Below are 21,133 nucleotides of genomic sequence, written 5' to 3'. Positions count from 1 at the left end.
GATGTCAAAGACTAGTGGGCAGAAGAGCATGATATGGATTAATGCACCTCGGATAATTATACTTCCTAGCACTAGAAATAGCATAGGGCATATATGTGGTCTATCGGATGGCTCGACTCTACTAGGCTCTGAATAATGCTTGTAAGAGCTATAGGGTCCCACTCCACAATATTCGCCTGATACACCCTGGTCACGTGACTTTAATCACGTGCGAATTACCACCGCAAGCTTCCATGCATCAGCCCCCACGGTCATTGCTCATCGCCACAGGTCACCCATGAAGACCAGGACCCTGGCCGGAAGTGTTCGGGTCTTCTGCATCCCTCTGCTGACAAATGTCCTCCCCCGTCTACCCACCTCACTGTGTACGTCAATGCCTCCAACAATCAGCCGTCGTCGCAGCACCTCTTCTGCCCTTCCTAAGCCCGTGCGAGCAATAGCTCACGCCCTCGGAACTGGACCATTCCGAACAATCGGCCCTGGTGAACAATTACGTCAAAGCTTTGCTACTCTGCAAGTGAAACGACGATTGCCTCGCATAAATAGTCGTCTGCTCCCGGCCGCTCCGAGTCTCCGACCCCACCGTGCCAGCGTGCTCTCTGCCATCTACTCAACGTCCAAATTGCGCCAAACTGCCCCAAATTGCCCCTCTGGCTCCGCAAAGACATAGCCCTGTTCAACGTCTTTTTCACGCATACTCGCCTCTTACGTCACACGAGCACAGCCATCGATTCCTCGCATATAACCACTGAGGCCTCCACACTGTTCACAAGACTCGTCACAAGACTCTTCAGGACTCTTCCTCCACAATGACCCACTTCCTCCTCCGGTTCAAGAAGATCCACTACTACATCATCCCCCTCATCGCCCTCGTGGTGTGGTGGGGCATGTTGATTGCCATGATGTCTGCCTGGTCCATCCAGGGCCATCCCATCTACCCATTCATGGGCTTCGTGGAGCAGGATCCCGTCTACATCTCGGATATCGGAGCAACCAACCTCCAGCCGCTCTTCATCTCGTGTGCTGGCTTCCAGGCCATTTTCTTCGTAGGCACACTTGTCATGGAGTATTACCTCAGAACCCACAAGAAGTTGCAGCCGTACGTGTCCAGCAAGCAGCCCAAGTTTGCCATCGCCAGTATCGTGTGTGCAGTGATTGCCCAGTTGGGTATCCTCTTCGTGGCCATCTTCAACACTAAGAACTTCCACTACGTGCATCTCTCGATGGTGGGTATCTTCATTGCGTTTGCGTTCTTTGCCTGTGCCTGCAACTTCTTGAACTCGTTCATTTTTGGCCATTACCCACAGAGACTCAGTCCCACCCACGAAAAGGTGATATTCGGACGCCATCGCTGGTCCAACATCTACATGGTGTCGTTCTTTTGTAAGTGTGTGTGGTTGGTGTGTGCAGCTGCCTTTGCGCTCAGCTTCGGGATCTTGATGAAGAAGGGCAATGACTCCAAGTCGGCTATCCTCGAGTGGACCATCTCCTTCTTCTACGGCTTGTTATTGGTGATGTGGAGTATGGACTTGTTCCCCTCCGCCGTCAAGCACTACAGGGTCAGACACCCCAACGAGTTCGACAACTCGTTCCAGCAAGATATCACAAAGGAGGACGAGGAAAGATCGATTTCGACGTTTGGGGCTCCCACATACGTACCCAACTCCGATCCTACCACTCCAGTCAGAAACTTCGACCCAGCCCAACGCCCCATAATAGCTAACGACCCACCTACCGCGTACTAGACTAATTAATATATTTATATGAGCATTTCCCTTAGTAGCCAACTCTTAGAGTTATTAGCGAGTTATTAACTATAAATTTATGGTGATATATCTTGTTTCTGAATAATTCATTTCAGGTTCTCCTCGGTGAAAAAAACTACTCAGTTGAGTAATTCTTTTAGTTTCTCTGGTAGTATACACTTATTCGTCTCCGATTTTTTATTTTCATTTCATTGTAGTCCTTTTTAGATAGGTGTATGACTATTAGTCCAGGTATTTGTTCGCAGCTGGCGCACTGTTACTAATGCGGGCATAATTAATTCTGGCCACTAAGCACACACAAGTACAGCAAATCCACACTTAAACGCATGTCGACACCGTTTCTCGATGGGACCATATGTGAAGCCACGAGAACATTGTCTACGTGTTAATTGAATACGCCACACATGTTGCTCCATTTTTTAAATTATATCCACTTTCAGCAGATTTTCTGGAAATTTACCCTACTCTCAAAATTAACTAATATTATTAGACTTTATTATTCAGCTGATGGGCGTATTTACGAGCTCTACCGGCCACCCACTGTCATCCACTACAAGTACAATCCCTATTACAGACAGCAATCTCTTGCAAAGTACTGTACCAACATATAATCGGGGTTCCGCGGATTCAGAACGGCATATTTGCCGCCACCCCACTCTAAAAAACATCCTAAACACTATATCCGCCTTTTTTCGGCCTATGGCGGGGTTGAGATGAGTGGGACATTAATCTATACCATCTTCGATCGGATCCGCCACGATTGGCGCGAGATCGTCGCCCAACAATGCGATGGAGTGGAGTCTTGCATAAAAACGAAACTGGACGCCCTACTGCACTCTTTATGGAGCAGAAGATGCAGCAACACGACACCCTGAGAGTGCAGAACCCGGACCAAACGCCTCTGGAGTTTGATCAGACTGCAAATGTGGATGGTGGTGATACTCATCGCGAAAACTTACCAGAAGCGCAAAAATCCCAAAGCCTTCCCCAGGAAAACCAGTCACATCTCGATATCGAGAAGGTAGGTGGCAGAGGCGTGGACGAAACATATGCCTCGGAGACGATAAAAAAGAGCAGTTCTACATGCTCCGACATCAATTCTCCCGAGACCAATGTCGAGGTGTTGAGGTCATCGCGGACCAGCCTGTTTGAAAAGTCCAAAGAGGACACACCCATGGAGAACAACGACGGCGACAACTTGATGGCACTCCTCGATGACCCATCGCGGTTTCCAGAGGGTGGCACCCGGGCGTACCTCGTTCTTCTCGGGTCTTGCATTGGCCTCACAGGGGTACTCTCCTTCACCAACTCTGTAGGAGTGTTTGAAGGACACATCTCCCAGATGCTTCCAGACACTCCGCTCCTGACGATTGGGTGGATTTTCTCTGTCAACAACTTTCTTCTGTTCGGTATGACATTAATCCTGGGTCCGATTTTCGACCATATTGGGTGCAAAATCCCCATTCTCGTGGGAACCACCCTCATGACAGTAGGATATATGTGCATGTCGGTGTCCACCACCACGTACCAGTTTATTCTCTCGTACGGTATATTGGGAGGCTTTGGCGTGGCCTTCACTTTTGGGCCCTTTGTCGCTGTGCTTACTCACTATTTCTTGAAAAAAAGAGCCATGGCCATTGGGCTTGCCTACATTGGTGGAGCCTTGGGTGGGGTGATCTTTCCTATCATGTTCCGTTCGTTGATCCCTAAAATTGGATTTGGGTGGTCGGTTCGTATCGGTTCCTTTATCAGTCTTTCGTTCCTTTTGACGGGATGGGCCCTAGTCAGTGACCGCCACACCGAGTTCCAAAAGGATAACCCTAACAGTCAGCTTCCTGTGTTGACCCAAATCTTGAAGTCCATCGACTTCAAAGTGTTCAAAAACAAAACCTACTCGTGCTTGGTTTTGGGGTTGTTAGGCAATGGTCTTGCATTCTTATTGGCCATTACTTATCTTCCTTCCTACGCTATTGCTTTTGGCTTTTCGCCCCACAAGGCATACATGCTCCTGGTGGTGTTCAATGCTTGTTCCATTCCCGGAAGAGTTATCCCTTCTCTATTAGCAGACAGATATGGTAGATTCAATCTAGTGTGCTGTATAAGTTTGTTGTCCACCCTCGCCTTCTTTGTGGTGTGGGTGAACAGGCCAGTGGCACATACCTTGACCGGTTTGTACGTGTTTGCGGCGTGGTTTGGGTTTTCGTCAGGATCGATCTTGTCACTTTCCCCTGCCGCTATTGGCCAAATCTTCAAGGTGGAGGATATTGGTGCAGGGATTGGAACTGCATTCTTTATTATGTCTTTTGGAGATTTGATTGGAATTCCCATTGGAGGAGCAATCACCAACTCCAGAACTGGGGCCAGTTTTGATCACTTGGTCTTGTTTTTGGCCCTTGCTTGTCTTTGCGGAACTACAGGAAGTTTCGTGGCGAGATGGCTCTATGGGGGCCCCAAATGGGTTATTGTATAGCCGGTTGGGATCGCTTGGCTGCAAAAACCACTAATTGTAAGTAGTAATCGCATAAGTACAGATACTGTACATATAAATAGAATAATACTAAGAATCCGAAATATTTATCAGTACAAAACCATGTGAGAGGATGAAACGATTAGTGGATTCAATTCAGCAGTCAATAAGCTCTATTCTAGTGAAAGACCACTGAATAAAGCTGGCATACCAGTGTTCCCTAGCCACGCTTGCGAGCCCTTTTCTGCAATTTTAGCCTTTTGGCGAGAATAAAAATAGGTCATCATTTTGGGTGCAAAATAATGTACTTGGGGAGCAAATGTATGTGCATCAAACAATAGGATCAGCGATGCCGGTCACAACTAAACCATAAGAACCCCAATTGGAGCAAGAAGGCGACACAACATGGGGATAATAGGGATAATAGCGCAATATGTCATCCCTGACGTGTCTTCCAAGGATTATTTCCAGTAAGAGCAACCATCGCAACAATCATCACAAGCACACCGAAGGAGCCTTGAACCCTAGAAGAGTGACTGAAATACTGGATACCAGATACCTACAAAGTAAGCATAGTCAAGCAGTCTACCATATTATTGAGAGGAATCTTGAATACAAGGATTCTTTTTCCTCTTTCAGTGAATTCGTATTTCACGTTCAATGGACTCTTTGGGTGTGTAGATGGGTCCAATAGCCTTGAACCCTGCTCATGATCCCTCACACCTGCATCCTCGTTAATCACTCCCTAGAAGGTACCTACCCAGCGTACTTTTATGCTCCAAGCAATCATAGTGCGTAGCAATTATCATTTGCACCTTATCCTCTTTTCTTTTGATAGCTGCCGGGTACCCGGAAGCCTACAAGCGAAGCTATATATATGATGAAAGCCCGAAAGCGTACATTCTTGCTATACAGCACCTAACTAGTCATGTCGTCGCGTTTATCAGTTTCAGCCAAGCCACCAGCTGTCTTCTACATCCACGCAGCCTTGTTTGACTGCGACGGAACTTTAGTCAACTCTACTGGAGCCATTTCCGAATTCTGGAGAGACTTTGGCGAATCTAGACCCCATGTGGACCCTGAAGAAATTATTAAAACATCCCACGGATGTAGAACGTTTGATGTGATTGCCAAGTGGTCGCCTGACGATGCCGACGTCAAGCAGGTAACTGAGTGGGAGGGCTCAATTCCAGATTCCTTTGGCCAGTATGCAAAACCCATCCCGGGAGCAGTGGAGTTGGTCAAGAGATTCGACGAATTGTCGAGAAACGAGACCGACAACAAGCACCAGAGATGGGCCATAATCACCTCGGGGACTTTGCCTTTGGCATCCAAGTGGTTGAAACTATTGACCATTGACAAGCCAGACTGCTTTATCACGGCTGAAAAAGTATCCCAGGGAAAACCACATCCCCAGGGCTATTTGACAGCTAGAGAGCACTTGGGTTATGATGCTCCTCACAAGAAGGTGGTAGTCTTTGAGGATGCACCAGCAGGAATCAAGGCAGGCCGTGCTGCGGGTGCATTTATTGTTGGCATCTGCTCCACTTATAATCCAGAAAAGGTGAGAGCTTCTGGTGCCGACATTGTGGTGGACGACTTGTCTTCATTTGAGATTGAAGGGTACAATCCCACCACAGACGAGTTCAAGGTCGTGGTCAACGACTACCACTATGCCAACACCGAGTATATTCAGAACGAAGCCTCTGCCAGCCGTTCGGCTAGAAATTCAATTGCTCACTAGGATGAAATGTATCAAGACGAGCTCACCTGGCATGAAGCTGCTCAGGAAATAGGATTTTAGCTACTGTTTTTGTTTATCAATCAGAGCAGGCCCGGCGTATAGATAAATAAACGTAGAATTATTGACAGTTTTTTAGTGCCTTATTGGGTTTCAGATCGAGTTTATAAAGGGCTGGAAAGGGGTCTGAAGAAACTTGAGATTCGGCAATGGTGCATTTTTTTGCTTACAAGAAGTCCAACTCGTTCCGCAAGAACTCAGTCTGGTCAGTGAACCCCTCGATGGAAACCGCATGCACTCTTGCCATCTTGCCTCTCATGACCATTCTCCACAACGAACGGGTCAAGCGGAACTCAATCAAGTCTCCCTCAACCTCTTTTCTCTTTTTTGCTGGAGGTTCGGAGCCGGCTTTTTCGTCCTTTCCAATGATATCGTGAATCCACAGCTCCTTCATCTCCCTTCCATTAATGATGGACTTGCACCCAGCGAAACCCAGGGTGAATATAATACAGGGAAAAGGAGATATTTCCTGAGTGGTAAACTCGCCACTAAACTCTTGAAACGCATACTGCATTCTGGTAGCTAGCTTGTGGGTGATGTGCACGATGGGAACATGAACGTTTTTGTTCAAAACAAGTTTTACCTCCGAGTAGCCCAAAATGTCGGGATTGGCAGTGGTGTCCAACTGGAAGATCAAGCTTCGTTTTGGCTCTTTGGACAAAAATGGTCGCTGGTACTTCAAAGGTACTTCCTTGAGCTTGTCGGGCGGAGAGTCGTTGACGACACCCTTAGGGTGGATATCGAAGAGATCAATGACAATCTCTTGACGATAGGGTGAAAATGGGTTGTTGATGATTTTGTGCTTGACAATTCTCTGTTCCAATTCCAAGAACCGGTAGTACTTGCACTCCCGTATCAACAACCTACGATGTTCATCATTTCTGATCACGTCCAGGCTGCCTCTTAGCAAGCCTATCAAGTCAGCAAACAAGTCTGGTGATCTGCACACAGTTGCTGGACGCAACGGAGGCGGTCTGAGGATGCCTTTGACCACGATGTGGTCAATGTTTTCGTGGAACAACCCGTCGTACAACACTGTGAAGTAGTTGGGATAGTTTCCGGTGTTTACAAAGAGGCTTTTGGCGATCTTGAACGTTCTGTTGCCGACGTTGGCGAAGATGTCTTCGCTGATGAGGAACTTCTGGAGCTTCCGGAGCCCAAAGTAGAGCGAGTCCAGCCACAAATGCACGAAGTCGTAGTCGTTGTTGATGTCTAGCGGATAGCCCTGGAGGTGGTTGTAAATCATCTCGAAGATCCTGGGGTTTCTGTCGAGAAAGAGCACTTTGTCTTTGTTTGCGTCCTCACTGAAGAACTTGGTAAAATACGACGGGCTGTCGGAGGATAACGACAAGCCACTGGCACGGAAGAGACGGTGTCCCACCTGGATGGAGAACACCTTGTCGTGGGGGAGGACCTTGTTGATGGTGAGGTCCACTTCGTTGGAGATCTCGACGGTGAGAGGATGGCGGGACATGGTTGGTGGTGTGTTGGTGTCGTTTGATGTTTGTGGTTTCTCGTTGGATAGACTTGTTTTGATGTTGAAAGAAGTCTGGTTTGGTTAGATATCCTGTGGTTTGAAGAAATGATTTGTATTTGGAGAGTTGGCTCGTTTATAGACGTCTGTAGTGATGTGTTATTGTGGTTTGAATAGACGTTTTATTGAGGGATGTAGTGGGGTCTTGTTGTGGTGTCTAGTAGTGATGTTTCGAGGTGAAGACTTGTTCTGTTGCTAAGTTGTAGTGCTATCTTGCAGTTTGGTCCTGTACTTGTTCTTAACTCTGAAATGCGCTACTGACAATAATCTGGCCGAGGATACGGTTTGTATGTGGTACTTGCAAGGATTAGTGTTTGGTGGAGATGAGATGACTGCCTAATGGGGAACCGAGACAGTACCGAATCAACTCAAAACGCAAACGGCGGGGCGGGGACGATTAAGGTTGCAGCTGGCGGAAAACCTGCCAAAAATGCCAACGGTGACAAGCCAGATGATGGACACTTACTAAACCTGACTAAGGGTCTCATAGCGGGCTGGGTGCAGGACACCAATCGAGGTATGGTCAGAATGCGATTTTTGGAACAAAGATGGTGTAATTGGGGAGTTTAATACTTAGTGATGAATTATACTAATTAAGCTGATACGTGGGAAATTTGTGGGTAGAGGATGCTATGACAGGGCCAGAGGCAATCTTGCGTTCCGAGCATATCCTGTATGTGAGACGGCACAGATGACTAATTATTACAGAAACCGATGAGAGGATTGTTCAGAATAATTAATTGCAGAAATCGATGAAAGGATTGAGAATAACTAATTCTGACTAATAGCTTAGTGGTTTTTTATTCTGATGTTGGCACACGCAGACATCAGGGTCCATCTGTGTGCGGCTGCCCTAGAATTTATTGATGTCAGATGTGCGTTGTGACCAAGAAATTCTTGGTTTGGCGGTTCTACATAGTTCTGTCTCCAGACGCCAGACTCATATTGGCATCAGATTAACCAAAAGGGCATATTTGAGCGATGGGATGCGTATTAAATATAGAACCTTGAAATAAGGACAGACGAATTAAAAAGTGCCTTCATGTGACAGCCTGTAATTTTCAGCCGTAGAACGGAAAAACCTCCTCGACACGATATGAGTGCAAAAATTAGGGGTTTGTTCTAGGGTATGTAGACTTAATAGCTCCACTAGAGACAGACTCAGGAATGCCAGGAATTAGATCACCGACGAATATTGGCCATCCGGAAAACCTAATAGAGCCTGGTATAATGGCTAAAAGAGCTACGAAAGGAGAAAGATCTACAAGAAATAGGTGCAAGGGTTGATAATAACTTAAAATGCAGGAGTAGGAGCTAATAAATCCAGAAGAGATAAAATATTGGTAGGGAGATATATGACAGCTTATACAGGGTAATTGATATAGCTGGTTAGGAAGAGAAGTCGGAAAATTGGAATTACTAGGAATAAGTGGCGTCTGGTCAAGGATCTCAAATAATTGACATATCGGAAAAACCACCAAAGAAAAAAAACTGTTTTATGTCCTCCAATGATTAAAAAAGTGGCGCAGTGGGAACGGCTGGACAGGGATAATTACTGGCGATGCTCATACCGATCCTCGGTGCAACAAAATCCAGTTGCTGGAGGCATTTTTCGGGATACTGTACAAAAGTCATTATCCACCAGCGACTTCCAACATGGCTGAACCCACTGGTGGCTTGGATACCGAATTTAACAACCTTCATATATAATTTAAAACGGAGATCCTCTTAGCAAATTACATATGTTAGTCTTGAACGAGACGATTTCGCTGGGCTTGTCAGTACTAGCATACTGCCTAAGCAGAGCTAAGCAGATATCTTTCAAATCGGTGCAGCCAGTTGCCCACCCAGCCTGCACCTAGTGGCTGCCTGCACCAACGACCCAGCTCGCTATACTATTCCCTCTTCACACCGTCCTGCACACAGCCTCTCACCATATAACCAATCCATCTCCACATCCAACACCTTCATGACCCGCCGAAGAAACTTTGAAGGGTGCTGGACGTGCCGTTCCCGCAAGGTCAAGTGTGATCTCCAGAAGCCTCACTGCCAGCGTTGCACCAAGGCTGGGTTGGACTGTGCTGGCTTCGACATCAAGCTAGCGTGGGCTCCGCCATTGACGGTGTCGTCCCACGACAGGTCTCTTGTCAGCTTGGGGGGCGACGAAGACAAGAGCGACTTCCAGCGGAGAAACGTGGAGCTCGTCAAGTTTCCTCCACACATGCTCTACACCACCTACAGCGAGTTGAACAGGCGGCTCGACCGGCTCGAGGCCCAGGCACTGGCCAAAAGGACGGGACGAGTGGGTCCCTTTGGCGTGTACGACGCCAGACGGCGTGCCAGGCGCCAGAAGGGCGCTGGTGGCGTTCTGTCGGTGCATTTGCCCATCAGAACCGTGCAAGTACACACCAAGGCGTCTGGACATCACACCAAAGCGAGTGCGGACAGAATCACCACCACCACCACCACTACCACACGCTCCGACACCAGCTCGTCGCCACCGTCGCCACCGTCGCCACCGCTGCCGCCCTACAAGCGAGAGTCCATATTCTCACGGAACAACAACTCGTGGGTGCACTACGAGCTCATGGAGCACGCCAAGCTCACGATCGTGGCCATCAAGGGAACAGCCCACCGGTTCACCGAGCAGAACGTGTTGCACATCTTGTACCCCAAGTTCTTTCCCAACCTCGACAGCGACGACGACTGGATGGCAGACATCCGCATCACCCACAAGCTCTTCTTCATGGACGAGCACGCGGACTTGTGGCTCAAGGGAGCGTTCAAGGTGCTTGCGTGTGCCGTGGGACCCGACTTGTTCACCTTCAACAGGGTGGCGTTCTCGCACAACTACATCGACACCCTCGTGATTCCGTACTTGATGAGTGTGTTCTGCGAATTCATCTGCTGTGAGTTCACCAACTGGAACTCCAGCGACTTGCACTTGACCGACAATTCGTCTCGTGGGTTCAGCAGGAGCGCCTTGCGCAAGAACATCAAGCTTGCTATTGTCTACTTGGTGTTGGGGCTCTCGTCGTTCAAGATGTCACTGCGAGCACAGACACCCCCTGGCGACCATTTGGAGTTGCCCATGGACGACCACCTCAAGATGAGCGTGGAGTTGCGCAAGTTGAGCATCTCCATCTTGAACTACCACCTCGACGAGTACGACAACAACAGCCTTGAGCTCGACCAGTGCGAGCGCGACGACCAGCGCTTGGAGTACGAGGATATGCTCCTTCTTGCAGTGATCATGCAGATCGAGCTCGACAACTGCTTCAGCGTGTACGAGAACTTCGAGTTGATCTACGCTATCGGCGACTACATCGTCAAGAACAAGTACACCAAGGCGCGCATGACCCACTTCCGCCGGCTCTTGATCAACATGTTCCGCATCATGTACATGTTCTTTGAAAGCACCCAGTCGGTGAACATGTTCAACTACGCCATCAGCGAGGGCGACGAGAACGCAAACTACCGCGACTTGAGCGAGAACTACGACTTGGTGGGACGCGAGGAGGAAGACGAGGAGGAAGACGAGGAAGACGAGGAAGACGACCCTGCCTCGCGAGACGTCCAGATCAAACCCACCATCAAGAACCTCATCATATCCAACCGTCCCGACCAGGTCCCCGACAACAACGACTACACGCCCATGTCCTTCACCATCAGCTTCAACAAGCGCGAAATGAGTGGCTATGACGAGGCTGCAGCCATGGCAGGGGCCCCCAAAAAGCGCAAGGTCGAACGCTTCGTCCCCAAAGCCCATTTCACCACCTCTGTCGACATGGACACCCTTCACATGATGTACGGTCTTCCTGGCTCGCTTCTCGACCTCTTCCACGAGATCGTACACTTGACCAATCACAAGAACATCTTCCAGAGGAAACGGGTGTTCCCTCGCAATTTCCCCAAGATCTGTGCTGAAATCGAGGACAAATTGATTGGATGGAGGGTAGAGCACTACTGGGACCTCGACCTTGAAAACAACCCCATGCACCGGTGCTTGGACCTCGGGATCCTGGCGTTCCACGAGGCCTTGATTGTCTACCACAAGAGGTTGATCAAAGAGCAGGTCTCCGGGCCCGCGTACCAGGCACATGTACGAAAAGCCATTGGTTACTTGCAGGAAATGACCCGTCTCAGCGACCAGAACAACATCAAGTTGAGACCCACTTTCTGGATCCTCTTAGTATGTGGAAGCGAAGCCACAGAAAAGGAGGACCAGAAGCTGATCGAGGCGCTCTGGAAGACGCCTGGATTCAGCCAGTTCAATTACTGGAGAGGAAAGCAGATTTTGTATGAAATCTGGAAGAGAAGAGACCTTGGCGAAGAGTTTGGGTTCATGGATATGGTTCGAGAGTGGGACGTGGTGTTGAGTTTGGGATGAGTCCGAATGTGAGCGAATTGATAGAACAAGCAGCTCTAAAGTGCAGAGAAATTAACAGAGAGAAAGACAGCTCCAAGGATGGACTACACTTTGAGAGTACAGCCCATAGACAGTCACAATCGAGAAAACAGCCCAGCGACCGACTCCGAATCAAAAACAGTTCCAATGTCAGCCCAGATTGATAGTAAATAGCTTCCAATGACAGTTCAGAATTGGGAAAAGCCAATAACAATCAGATTTTGGAAACAGCTCCAATTACAGATTAAATACTGAAAACAGAGCCCCAATGTCAGACCAGGATTGACAAAACAGCACCAATGATTCCGAATCGAGAAAAGAGTTCTATTGTTGGTCCAGGGATTGATAGAAAGAAACAGCCCCAAATACAGCTCCAAAGACAGTTCCAATGGCAGCGAATTGATAAAAAATAGCTACCAATGATTGCTACCTCAAAGAAAAGAGCCCCAATTACAGGACAGGATTGAGCAACATCCCCTATGACAGTCCAGGAATTGACAAGCGGATCCTGACTTGCTCCTTCTTAGTGGCTTGGCCAGAACCCGCGCTACCACTTCCTTTATAGAGGTTATAGATAACGACGAAACGAATGCTCTGCGTAGACCAGTCTGAACCCACCAGGGAGGCTTGGGTGAAACGGTGTGGCTGATGACATGCCATGTATCTTGACAGTTTCATGAGAGTCACCCCATCCGTACTTCTATACTCAAATTGAAAACGAAATGTGTCAAACGATGAGGACGTTTGGATTGCTCTGCCTGAAGCGCCTCCAAGCAAATTGTGCCTGAAGCGCCCCCAAACATTTGTGCCTGGTCTCATTTGCCAGTATTCAATTCTCCCGGCCCATCCCATCTGTGGTTTGGAGCCATCCTAGCTCGGATTTATTGGTGCCCCGCAGACACTTTACTTTCCGACCAGGATACACTTTTGAAGAGTACAAGAATACTTTTGAAGGAATCCGAGGGCCACCGGAGTAAAATAGCCAACATGTTGCTGGCAGCAGAGATTTGTATCCACTGCCAGAAACCAATAATTAACAGCCATCACTGATATGAGCACATCGACGACTCCACTGGAACTGACCCTGGAGTGGAGGTTTTGCCGGAGAATTGGCACCCTCCAGCAGAATTCTATTGTCTGACACAAGACACAATCTGACCAGCTGCCAAGCCCTCTCTGGTGGTGCTTAATTCCACATCAGTGCTCGGATAAATTTCCATCGCGCATTAATGGGAGGCCGACATTTGCAGAGGAGTGGGGCTATTTTGACTGGAGTTGCTGGGACACGGCTTTGGTGGCTTGTCTCGGGGAAAAAATGTCTGGCGTGGCTCGCCTATTCTTGTGTGGAGGAGTAGAGGTGACAGAAGACATGAGGGTGTCACAATCGTGACACCGATGGCATGTCTATTGTGCAAGTCTGTCGATATCCGCCTCCAAGTGTCGTCCAGTGGTGTGGTTCCGGCTGGGAACAGGCCCCCCTCGATAAGGTTTCGTAAATGGCAGTATTTAGGGGTTCTGTCAATTTTATTTCGAATTTCTGCAGAGTAAGCCCCGTTCAAGAGAAATGACCAGTTTTCCCGGAGTAGGGAAGGATACTGGGATCAAGAGCCACCGACGGCTTGATGTATGAAAAATCCGAACCTCACTATTTTGGATACTTGTAGCCGTGGAGTGTACCATCCGGATGCCCCCACGCAGATGCATCCGTACCACAATACTCTCGCATGCAACTCGATGGACCGTTGAGGTTGCAGCGGATTCCAACCGGTTACACCCATCGGATGCACAACCACAAGGAACCACTGCAATCGTGGGGATATTTTTCACCGATCGCGGAATAGCCACCTCCACATTTATTGTTGAACCCTGCAAGGTTGCATTGGTGGGGATGTAGCATTGGGGAGTCTGGGGTCATCAGAGATGAGAAGGAGCCAGCAGGGAGGATCGAAGAGTGTAGGAATCAGAAAAATGGTGGAAATGGGGTCTTCAAAGCTGAAAGCCAAATGGAGTCAAATAGGTTGAAGAACGTATGCTGAAGAAAATAGCCATGAAGAAGCCCCGAAGACAATAGCAGAAACCATGGGCAAAGAAAATGGCAGCCTTAACCAATGCCACCATTAGTGTGGATGTGTAGGGAAGAGAGGGGCTAATTTAATACGGTTTCAATACAGCCTATTGTATGCACCTTATTCGATACAGCTTCAATACATGCTGTTTAATTTATGTTATTCACTCTTTCAGAGCTTCAATACGGCTTATTCGGCCCCAACACAGCTTCATTACGGCTTATTCCCACAGCCTCAGCTTGCACTTCACAGTGCTTCATACATAACACTGATAGACTTTCACGACCTGTAATACTCCTAATCCTTCCTCATCCTAACGGCCCCGCGGGGAACCGTCGGATAATCGGAGCACTGCACCTCCGGGGTCTGTCCGGTCACGACCGCTTCCCCAATAGGCAGTTCTGGAAAATCATCTCCTGTACCGAGCCACGCACCCCACCGCTTCCCCGAGACTGCTCCAGTTTTTCCGTCCTTAAACCACTCCAGACCTCCCTTTTCTTTCTCATGGCATGACCACCGACGACGACATTCCCGCCATGCTGGACGCTGGTCCGTCAAACACCCCCGACAACCCTCCCAGAAAGCGTTCCAAGGTGTCGCGCGCCTGCGACGCCTGTCGTCGTAAGAAAATCCGCTGCAACGCCGAGTACCTGGCCACCCTCCAGAAAGTCACCAAGATATGCACCAATTGCTCCAAGAACAACGACGCCTGTGCGTTTCTGCGCATTCCCTTGAAGAGAGGGCCTTCTAAGGGCTACATCCGCGACTTGGAGGACAAGCTCGACCGCACGAAGCCAAACAACAACACCCAGAGCCACCAGAGCCACCAGAGCCATCAGAACCACCCGAACCACCAGAACAACGACAGAATGGCCCAGGCGCCGGTCCAGGCACCCACAGCGCCAGCGCCAGTGCCTGGACCCCCCCAGTACGGCTGGGGACCCCATCTCGTCCACGCCCACCACCAGCCACTACCGTTTCCGCACAAGCACCTCAAGGGGTCTCCCGCCATCATTTTGCCGCCATTGGGCGACCTCCAGCCGAAGATCTTGCCCCCCAAATTGGCGTCCACTTCGTCCACGCCCTCCAGCCCTCGCAGCAACTCCATCAACGGCTTGCTCAACCTCGCCGACACCACCAACCCCAGCATCAAGAACTCGAGCCCTCCCATCCAGGGGCCGTTCTGGAAAGTGCCCTACGAGATGCCTGCGGGACCTTCGCGGCGCTCGTCGCTCACCGTGCTGAACGGTGCAGCGTCCGCGGCGTCGTCCGCATCCACCGCGCTGTCGTCGCGCCGCCGTTCGTCGGTGGAGTCCATTTCCTCCACCTCCACCACGGGCTCACGCTTGGCATCGCTAAAGCCTAGCGACAGCGTCGTTTCCGATAGCGACGCTGACGACTTCTACTCGGTGCGGTCGTCCACGCTGTCGACGCTGTCGATTCCAGCGTTGAGTCGCTCGTCCAGCGCCAACCACCACCGTCGCCAGTCGTCCACAGCATCCCCACGCAACTCAGTCTCTTCCCTCTCCAGCTTGAGCGGCAGAATCAACAAGACCCTCCACCTCCAACCATCCTCCCCGGCACCCTCGCCCCAGTACGCGCTGCCCTACGCGCACACTCCTCAGTACGCGCTGCCCTACGCACTCGCTGCCACTACCACCACCCCCCAGTACCAGCTTCCCCCCGCCGCTCCCTACGCACCATCCTACCGCACCAACCTCGCGCTCTACTACGCCCACTTCCACCCCGCGTTCCCGCTACTCCCGCTAGACCAGCCAGCAATGTTTTCCTTGATGGACGCTGCTGCTAGCGAGCCGCCCTCCCCAGCGTCGCCCATCGTCGACCTCTTCAACCACACCCTCCACAACCTCGTCCATTTCAACAAAGTCACTGTCGCCGATCTGCTGGCGGTGTTGCTGAAAATCGTGGCCCTCTATCCGTTCAGCCACACCAATATCGCCCCCAGCGAGACCCACTTGACGTTGTTCTTCTCGTCGTTGGCGTTGCTCAACTACACCATGCTTTTAAATGGTGATATCTACACGGTGGGTCTTGCAGTGGCAGTGGCCATCTTCAACGACTTCAAGGTGTTGGAGACGTTTCTCAGGCACGTTCAGGGGAAAGAGGGAAAGAACCACCACGAGCCCAAAAACTATGACTACATCGCGCTCTACCTCCCTAAGCTCTACTACGTGCTCACCATCATCGACGACCTCTACTCTTTGAGCTTTGGCGTGCAAAAGGTCATCAACAACAACGCCTTGGTCCAGTTCTTGAAGGCCAACGTTGATGCTTTTGTCCCCCCACCCTCCTCCAGCTACAACCTTAAGACAGGCCTCATCATCTTCAAACAGTCGCAGAATTTCGTGCATTTGGTCCATATCCGTGACAATTTCTTGCTAAACAGTGGACAGGTATCCATCGACGACCACGGCTTCAATGACTCCTCACCCACAGAAGACGAATTCGCCGACCATTTCAGCCATGTCATCAAGGAGAAGTACGACTTGGTGCGGTGTTTGTTGGAGATCAACCAATTCATATCTAACGTCAGCACCAGAAACGACTTGGACGACCTGTTCGAGAACCTCATGGACTACAACTTGAAGTTGATTCGCCTCATGAAAAAGCTCTCAGCCATCATCGTTAACTTTGCCAACTACATAAGCACGTCTACTCCCTCCGACAGCTCGCCAGGGCACTCTTCGTTGACATCTCCCAACAAATCACATAATAACTCCACCACTTCCATCAACGAGATAGCTTCCAATGCAACCAAACTGCCAGAATCCCCAGCATACAACTCCTCGGGCCCATATCCCGGTGGCATCATCATAAACCCATTGTTGAATATCACTATTGGCCAGCTTTTCAAGCTTATTAAGCTTAACAAGCTCCTCATCGATTTATTGATTTCCCTCCTCAAGGCGCAAAATAAGGGCCACCCGGACTTACTCAACCGTTGTGTCAAGATCAACAACGACTTGTCCATTTCATACAATTTATTAAACTTGAATCTCGTCAATTTACAAATAGGTTCAGGAGCCATCAATGCAATCAGAGCGAAAATCGGTGGCTACATGTTGAACTTTAACATTCAAGGACTATTGAATAGTAAATCTGAAGATGGCCTTCCAGAATTATTGTCTAATTGGGGAAACAACTTCCGTGGACAAATCATTCCTTTCATTGAAGGAGAATCTATTGATGGATGGCTTTGATAGCAAACCATCCTGACAATGTCTACAACAGTTTGGAATCATCTTGAGGGTGATTTCAAACTTCTATTTAAGAGCTGCTCGTGTATTTTATCATCTCTCTTATAACCGTTAGGCTAGTAATATACACGTGATGAATATACATAATAATGAACTCCCACGACCATAGCATCAAATAGTAATACTAATCGATCTTGATTTGGGCATAGATTTGCCTTACGAAAATCAAGTTACTGATGAAGCCAATGGATCCACAGCAAAGGAAGACAAGCAAGGAAATAACCAAGGAGTAACCAACATATAAGACGATGGATGATAAGCCACCTAACCTCTCACCTCCAGTCAAGAACAATGAATGCAAGAACACATAGATAGCACAACCACCTCCGATGAAGACAGACTTCCATTGCCATTGATAATTCTCAGCACACAAAGTGTAGTAGATCATCATGACTGAAATCAACGAGGTTGTCAAAATCATCAAGAGGAAGCAGAAAAACAAGAATCCGAACATATAGTAAATTCTGTTAAACCACAAAGAAGAGTAGATGAAGTACATTTCAACAGCTATCGAACCGAATGGGAAGATACCAGCCATGAACAGGATTGGTAAAGTTCTCAAGTACCATGGTTGAGTTGGAATTTGTCTTGGAATTTGGTTAGTTCTGACTGGGTTGGTGAGTACTGCTTTCTTTGAAGCCAAAATTGAACCAAGCACTGAGAGAGGAATAGAAACCACGAACCAAATGAAAATGATAGCAAACATTGTACCAATTGGAATGGCACCAGACGATTCCACGTAGATCAAGAAAAAGTTCAAGAAAACAAAAATCAAGAACAATGTTCCTGGAACGGTAACTGGTGTCAAGATCATGTTCAACTTCCAGTTGTCACCCCCGAATGATTTATAAAGGTAAGCAGAAACAAAGGAGGCGGCAATACTGAAGAAAATGTAAAGAACAAAAGTGAAAGTTGACAAAGCTCCTCTGTTTGATGGTGATAATAAACCGAAAAGTGCAAATACAATGGTAACGAAAACCATCAAGAAGATTTGGACACCACTACCAATCAAGATAGACAACAACATCTTTTGCTTAGGTGGTCTGAAAACGTCTCCATGGACCAACTTCCAACCACTCTCGTCCGAGATATCGTCGTCCAAATTCACTTCATTATATTTGACAATATCATTCTTTAAAGTTCTGGTTAAAATATGAGCGATGATGATACCAAGAATCAAGACAATCAACGAGAAATTGACCAAGGAAAACCACTGAATTTTAGGGTCATAGACATGTAAATACTTGTCCCATCTTGTAGCCCAGGCGGTTTCAGACTTGATGAAACTAACAGAGTATGTGAACAATACGCTTGTTTCAGATTCCTTAGTCAAAAAAACAGGTCCCAATTCAAGATTACAAAGTTCCTCTTTTCCAGCATCCTTACCAACTTTGTTTCTATCCAAAGAGTAAGGCTTAACTGTTACTCCAACAACTCTGTAGTTGTCTTTGTCTCTTTCGTGGTATTCGATACCAATATCGAAATGATTGAATAAGTGAGCCTTCTTCTGGTTGTCAGTCTCACCAATACGGAAACCAGATCCGTAGAACTTGGACTTGGTTCTTTCTTCAATAACAAGCTTGGCAGCAGGTAAACCGTCTACGATCCAGTTGTGGTTGTAGCCGGCCCTGATGTTTCTGTTCACGAAAACCGAATCAACCTTAGTGTAGGTGGTAGAACACAAGGTTTCACAGGATTTCTCTTCTAACATATTGATTTCAAATGGAGAATTGAAGATACGGTCACCAAAGATGATGGAACCCAACGATTCCAGCTGCTTAACTGGTCCGTTTTTTGGTTGACAAAAGTGGAACTTAGGGTAGTAGTAGTCATATGAGTAGACATAGGTTCTGTCACCCGTCTTTTGGTTGTTGTTGGACAAATGATGTAACGATGGGGTTAAGTGGTTCACTAGTAATGGAATGTTGGCTCCCTTCTTGTAATTTGTTGGAGCGACACCCGGCAAATAAAATGCCGTCGACAATCCAATCAAATAGACAAGAACTATCAAATTGCTAAGAACAGAAAACATGACTGGATTCTGCTCGTTTGACTAAGAATTCAATTCAAATCTCAATCGTTCAAGAATTCAATAACTTGAGAAGAATATCAATGCTCAATTCCCACTTCAATCTTTTGTTCCCATATTTTTTGAATGAACACGCGTGTCCCTGATCAGAAGCCACTTCGCGCAGAAATCCAATTTTTGCAGGAATGGTCCACCGTTCAAAAGTCTCGGGCTATTCGGAGGTGCTAGAACCAGATCTCTTGCGGTGAAAGTTGAGTTTTTTTTGGAAGTTTGTTATCGCCCGGATCTCTTTAAGCTTGTTAGCTTGTTGGATTGGGTCATGCATGTAGAGTGGACGTGTGCCTGAATAGTCGCATGATAAATTGAGCCGTTGACATTGTCCGCATTGTGGTTTATCTTCTGGGCAAGCCTTATGTCGGATTCGGCAAGTCCAACAACCACTTTTTGACCTGTACGTCAACTTGCGTTTCTTTTCTCGTATGTGGTCCGGAGGTATGATATTCAATTTTCGTGATTTGCTGCGAGTATATCTTCCACGAACATGTTCATCGTCCAGGGTTTGTTCCAATAGATTGGATGGCCGAGCTCTCTTTTCTGTGTAATTCGAAGCTTGTCCATCAGGCGAGCCTTCTTTTATCTTCAATTTTCGCTTTCTACCTCTTTTTTTGTACTTTCTCTTGGAAGACACTGGTGGTTCCTGGTCCAGCCCAGGAATGCTTTCATTGCAAGGATTTATATTCTCCTGAGACGCAAATGGGATACGGTAGTAGCTGGGGGACACAGGGTCTTTAGTTCCCAAATCAGATGTCAAGAAAACGTTGTCTAGTTCGAGCTCTGTGCTCTGACTCTCGGGAATCAAAGGCGATTGAGGTACCACGAGGGGGACAAGGGCTCTGGAGTCATATACCACTGTGTTGCGGCCATTTACGTCGTCGCAGTCAGAGTACTTGTGGAAAACCGCCGGCCTTACTGGCGATTGTACCACCGAAGAAATGGGAAGCTGCCCCTTTCTATGAGACCAGGAGATGATCTGGGATGAGTTGATGACTGGCAGTCGTAAGAAGCCAAAGTCCCTTGGACTAGCGTATGGAGGGTCTCGTTCGGAGAATCTGCCTCCCTGGACTGGAGTGGTTGGAAGGACACACCCAAGTCTAGTCTGGTTGGCCTGACTGGGCTGACTGGTGTTTGGCGGCGTAGGACACTCCCTGTCGGTAAGAAAGAACATGCCTGGACTTCCAGGGCAGCCTTCGAAGCTGGCTCTAGACATTTCGGGTACCGGTTGGTGGTGGCGAAAGCTCCTGGAAAGTTATCAACATTTTTTGCAGCATTCTACGCGCTACCACCAGGGCTGGAATGGAGTTGGTAGAGATGCTCCAACTGGCAGGTTATTGGGATCTCCTCTGAGGTAACATGGAGCAGTTACCGGTGCTTCGTAGAGATACAATTACCTTGGTTAAGCACCATTGGTGGCCACTACACCAAACAGTTGATGGAAGGAGTGTATCCCAATTATGTTCAACGAAAGGCATTATAAAAAGTGAAGAATTACTTCGTCCTTCCATCACCAATTATGATTGGAGGTGTCAACAGGAACGGCAGTGAATATTCTTGAAAAAAATGTGGCCTATCGCTTCCAAAGGGTATCGATGCTTTCTCGGTATCGCTTAATGTGCTAAGCTTGTTTGCCAACAATCATGGCTACTACTACTGTTATAATCACAGGGGAGATTTTAGGGGAGTAAATTACTGTTCTATGAACTATCTTTAATGGCAGTTGCACATTG

The 21,133-nt window shown here is 48.1% G+C and overlaps 8 protein-coding genes across 8 annotated transcripts; 5 read left to right on the top strand and 3 right to left on the bottom strand.

Moving 5' to 3' along the window:
* Nucleotides 1–809: 809 nt before the first annotated feature.
* On the top strand, nucleotides 810–1,745 carry CANTADRAFT_6167 (uncharacterized protein; the record flags this gene model as incomplete). Its single annotated transcript, XM_020210837.1, has 1 exon — nucleotides 810–1,745. The coding sequence occupies one exon, from the start codon at nucleotides 810–812 to the stop codon at nucleotides 1,743–1,745; it is 936 nt and encodes a 311-aa protein (XP_020064092.1).
* A 482-nt stretch (nucleotides 1,746–2,227) lies between these two features.
* On the top strand, nucleotides 2,228–4,288 carry CANTADRAFT_26062 (uncharacterized protein). Its single transcript, XM_020207633.1, has one exon. The coding sequence runs from the start codon at nucleotides 2,551–2,553 to the stop codon at nucleotides 4,234–4,236; it is 1,686 nt and encodes a 561-aa protein (XP_020064091.1). The 5' UTR covers nucleotides 2,228–2,550; the 3' UTR covers nucleotides 4,237–4,288.
* Nucleotides 4,289–5,161: 873 nt separating this feature from the next.
* CANTADRAFT_6165 (HAD family hydrolase) lies at nucleotides 5,162–5,977 on the top strand (the record flags this gene model as incomplete). The annotated part of the gene is made up of 1 exon (XM_020210836.1): nucleotides 5,162–5,977. The coding sequence occupies one exon, from the start codon at nucleotides 5,162–5,164 to the stop codon at nucleotides 5,975–5,977; it is 816 nt and encodes a 271-aa protein (XP_020064090.1).
* A 223-nt stretch (nucleotides 5,978–6,200) lies between these two features.
* On the bottom strand, nucleotides 6,201–7,508 carry CANTADRAFT_6164 (uncharacterized protein; the record flags this gene model as incomplete). Its single annotated transcript, XM_020210835.1, has 1 exon — nucleotides 6,201–7,508. One exon carries the CDS (start codon nucleotides 7,506–7,508, stop codon nucleotides 6,201–6,203), a length of 1,308 nt encoding a protein of 435 aa, XP_020064089.1.
* Nucleotides 7,509–9,537: 2,029 nt separating this feature from the next.
* ARG83 (Arg83p) lies at nucleotides 9,538–11,958 on the top strand (the record flags this gene model as incomplete). Its single annotated transcript, XM_020209997.1, has 2 exons — nucleotides 9,538–11,073; nucleotides 11,275–11,958. 2 exons carry the CDS (start codon nucleotides 9,538–9,540, stop codon nucleotides 11,956–11,958), a joined length of 2,220 nt encoding a protein of 739 aa, XP_020064088.1.
* A 2,593-nt stretch (nucleotides 11,959–14,551) lies between these two features.
* Nucleotides 14,552–17,263, top strand: RGT1 (Rgt1p; the record flags this gene model as incomplete). The annotated part of the gene is made up of 1 exon (XM_020206733.1): nucleotides 14,552–17,263. The coding sequence occupies one exon, from the start codon at nucleotides 14,552–14,554 to the stop codon at nucleotides 17,261–17,263; it is 2,712 nt and encodes a 903-aa protein (XP_020064087.1).
* Nucleotides 17,264–17,444: 181 nt separating this feature from the next.
* Nucleotides 17,445–19,352, bottom strand: EMP70 (Emp70p; the record flags this gene model as incomplete). Its single annotated transcript, XM_020210003.1, has 1 exon — nucleotides 17,445–19,352. The coding sequence occupies one exon, from the start codon at nucleotides 19,350–19,352 to the stop codon at nucleotides 17,445–17,447; it is 1,908 nt and encodes a 635-aa protein (XP_020064086.1).
* A 208-nt stretch (nucleotides 19,353–19,560) lies between these two features.
* On the bottom strand, nucleotides 19,561–21,087 carry UME7 (DNA-binding transcriptional regulator; the record flags this gene model as incomplete). Its single annotated transcript, XM_020208559.1, has 1 exon — nucleotides 19,561–21,087. The coding sequence occupies exon 1, from the start codon at nucleotides 20,614–20,616 to the stop codon at nucleotides 19,561–19,563; it is 1,056 nt and encodes a 351-aa protein (XP_020064085.1). The 5' UTR covers nucleotides 20,617–21,087.
* Between the last annotated feature and the right edge of the window lie 46 nt (nucleotides 21,088–21,133).

The sequence above is a fragment of the Suhomyces tanzawaensis genome, assembly GCF_001661415.1.
Source record: "Suhomyces tanzawaensis NRRL Y-17324 unplaced genomic scaffold CANTAscaffold_4, whole genome shotgun sequence".
Taxonomy (NCBI): domain Eukaryota; kingdom Fungi; phylum Ascomycota; class Pichiomycetes; order Serinales; family Debaryomycetaceae; genus Suhomyces; species Suhomyces tanzawaensis.
Note: the sequence above shows the minus strand (reverse complement) of the source record. Positions and strands in the feature narration are given on the sequence as shown.

What these genes read in the sequence shown, in the direction of transcription:
- CANTADRAFT_26062 (XM_020207633.1), top strand. Translation starts at nt 2,551, where the DNA reads ATGCGATGGAGTGGAGTCTTGCATAAAAACGAAACTGGACGCCCTACT.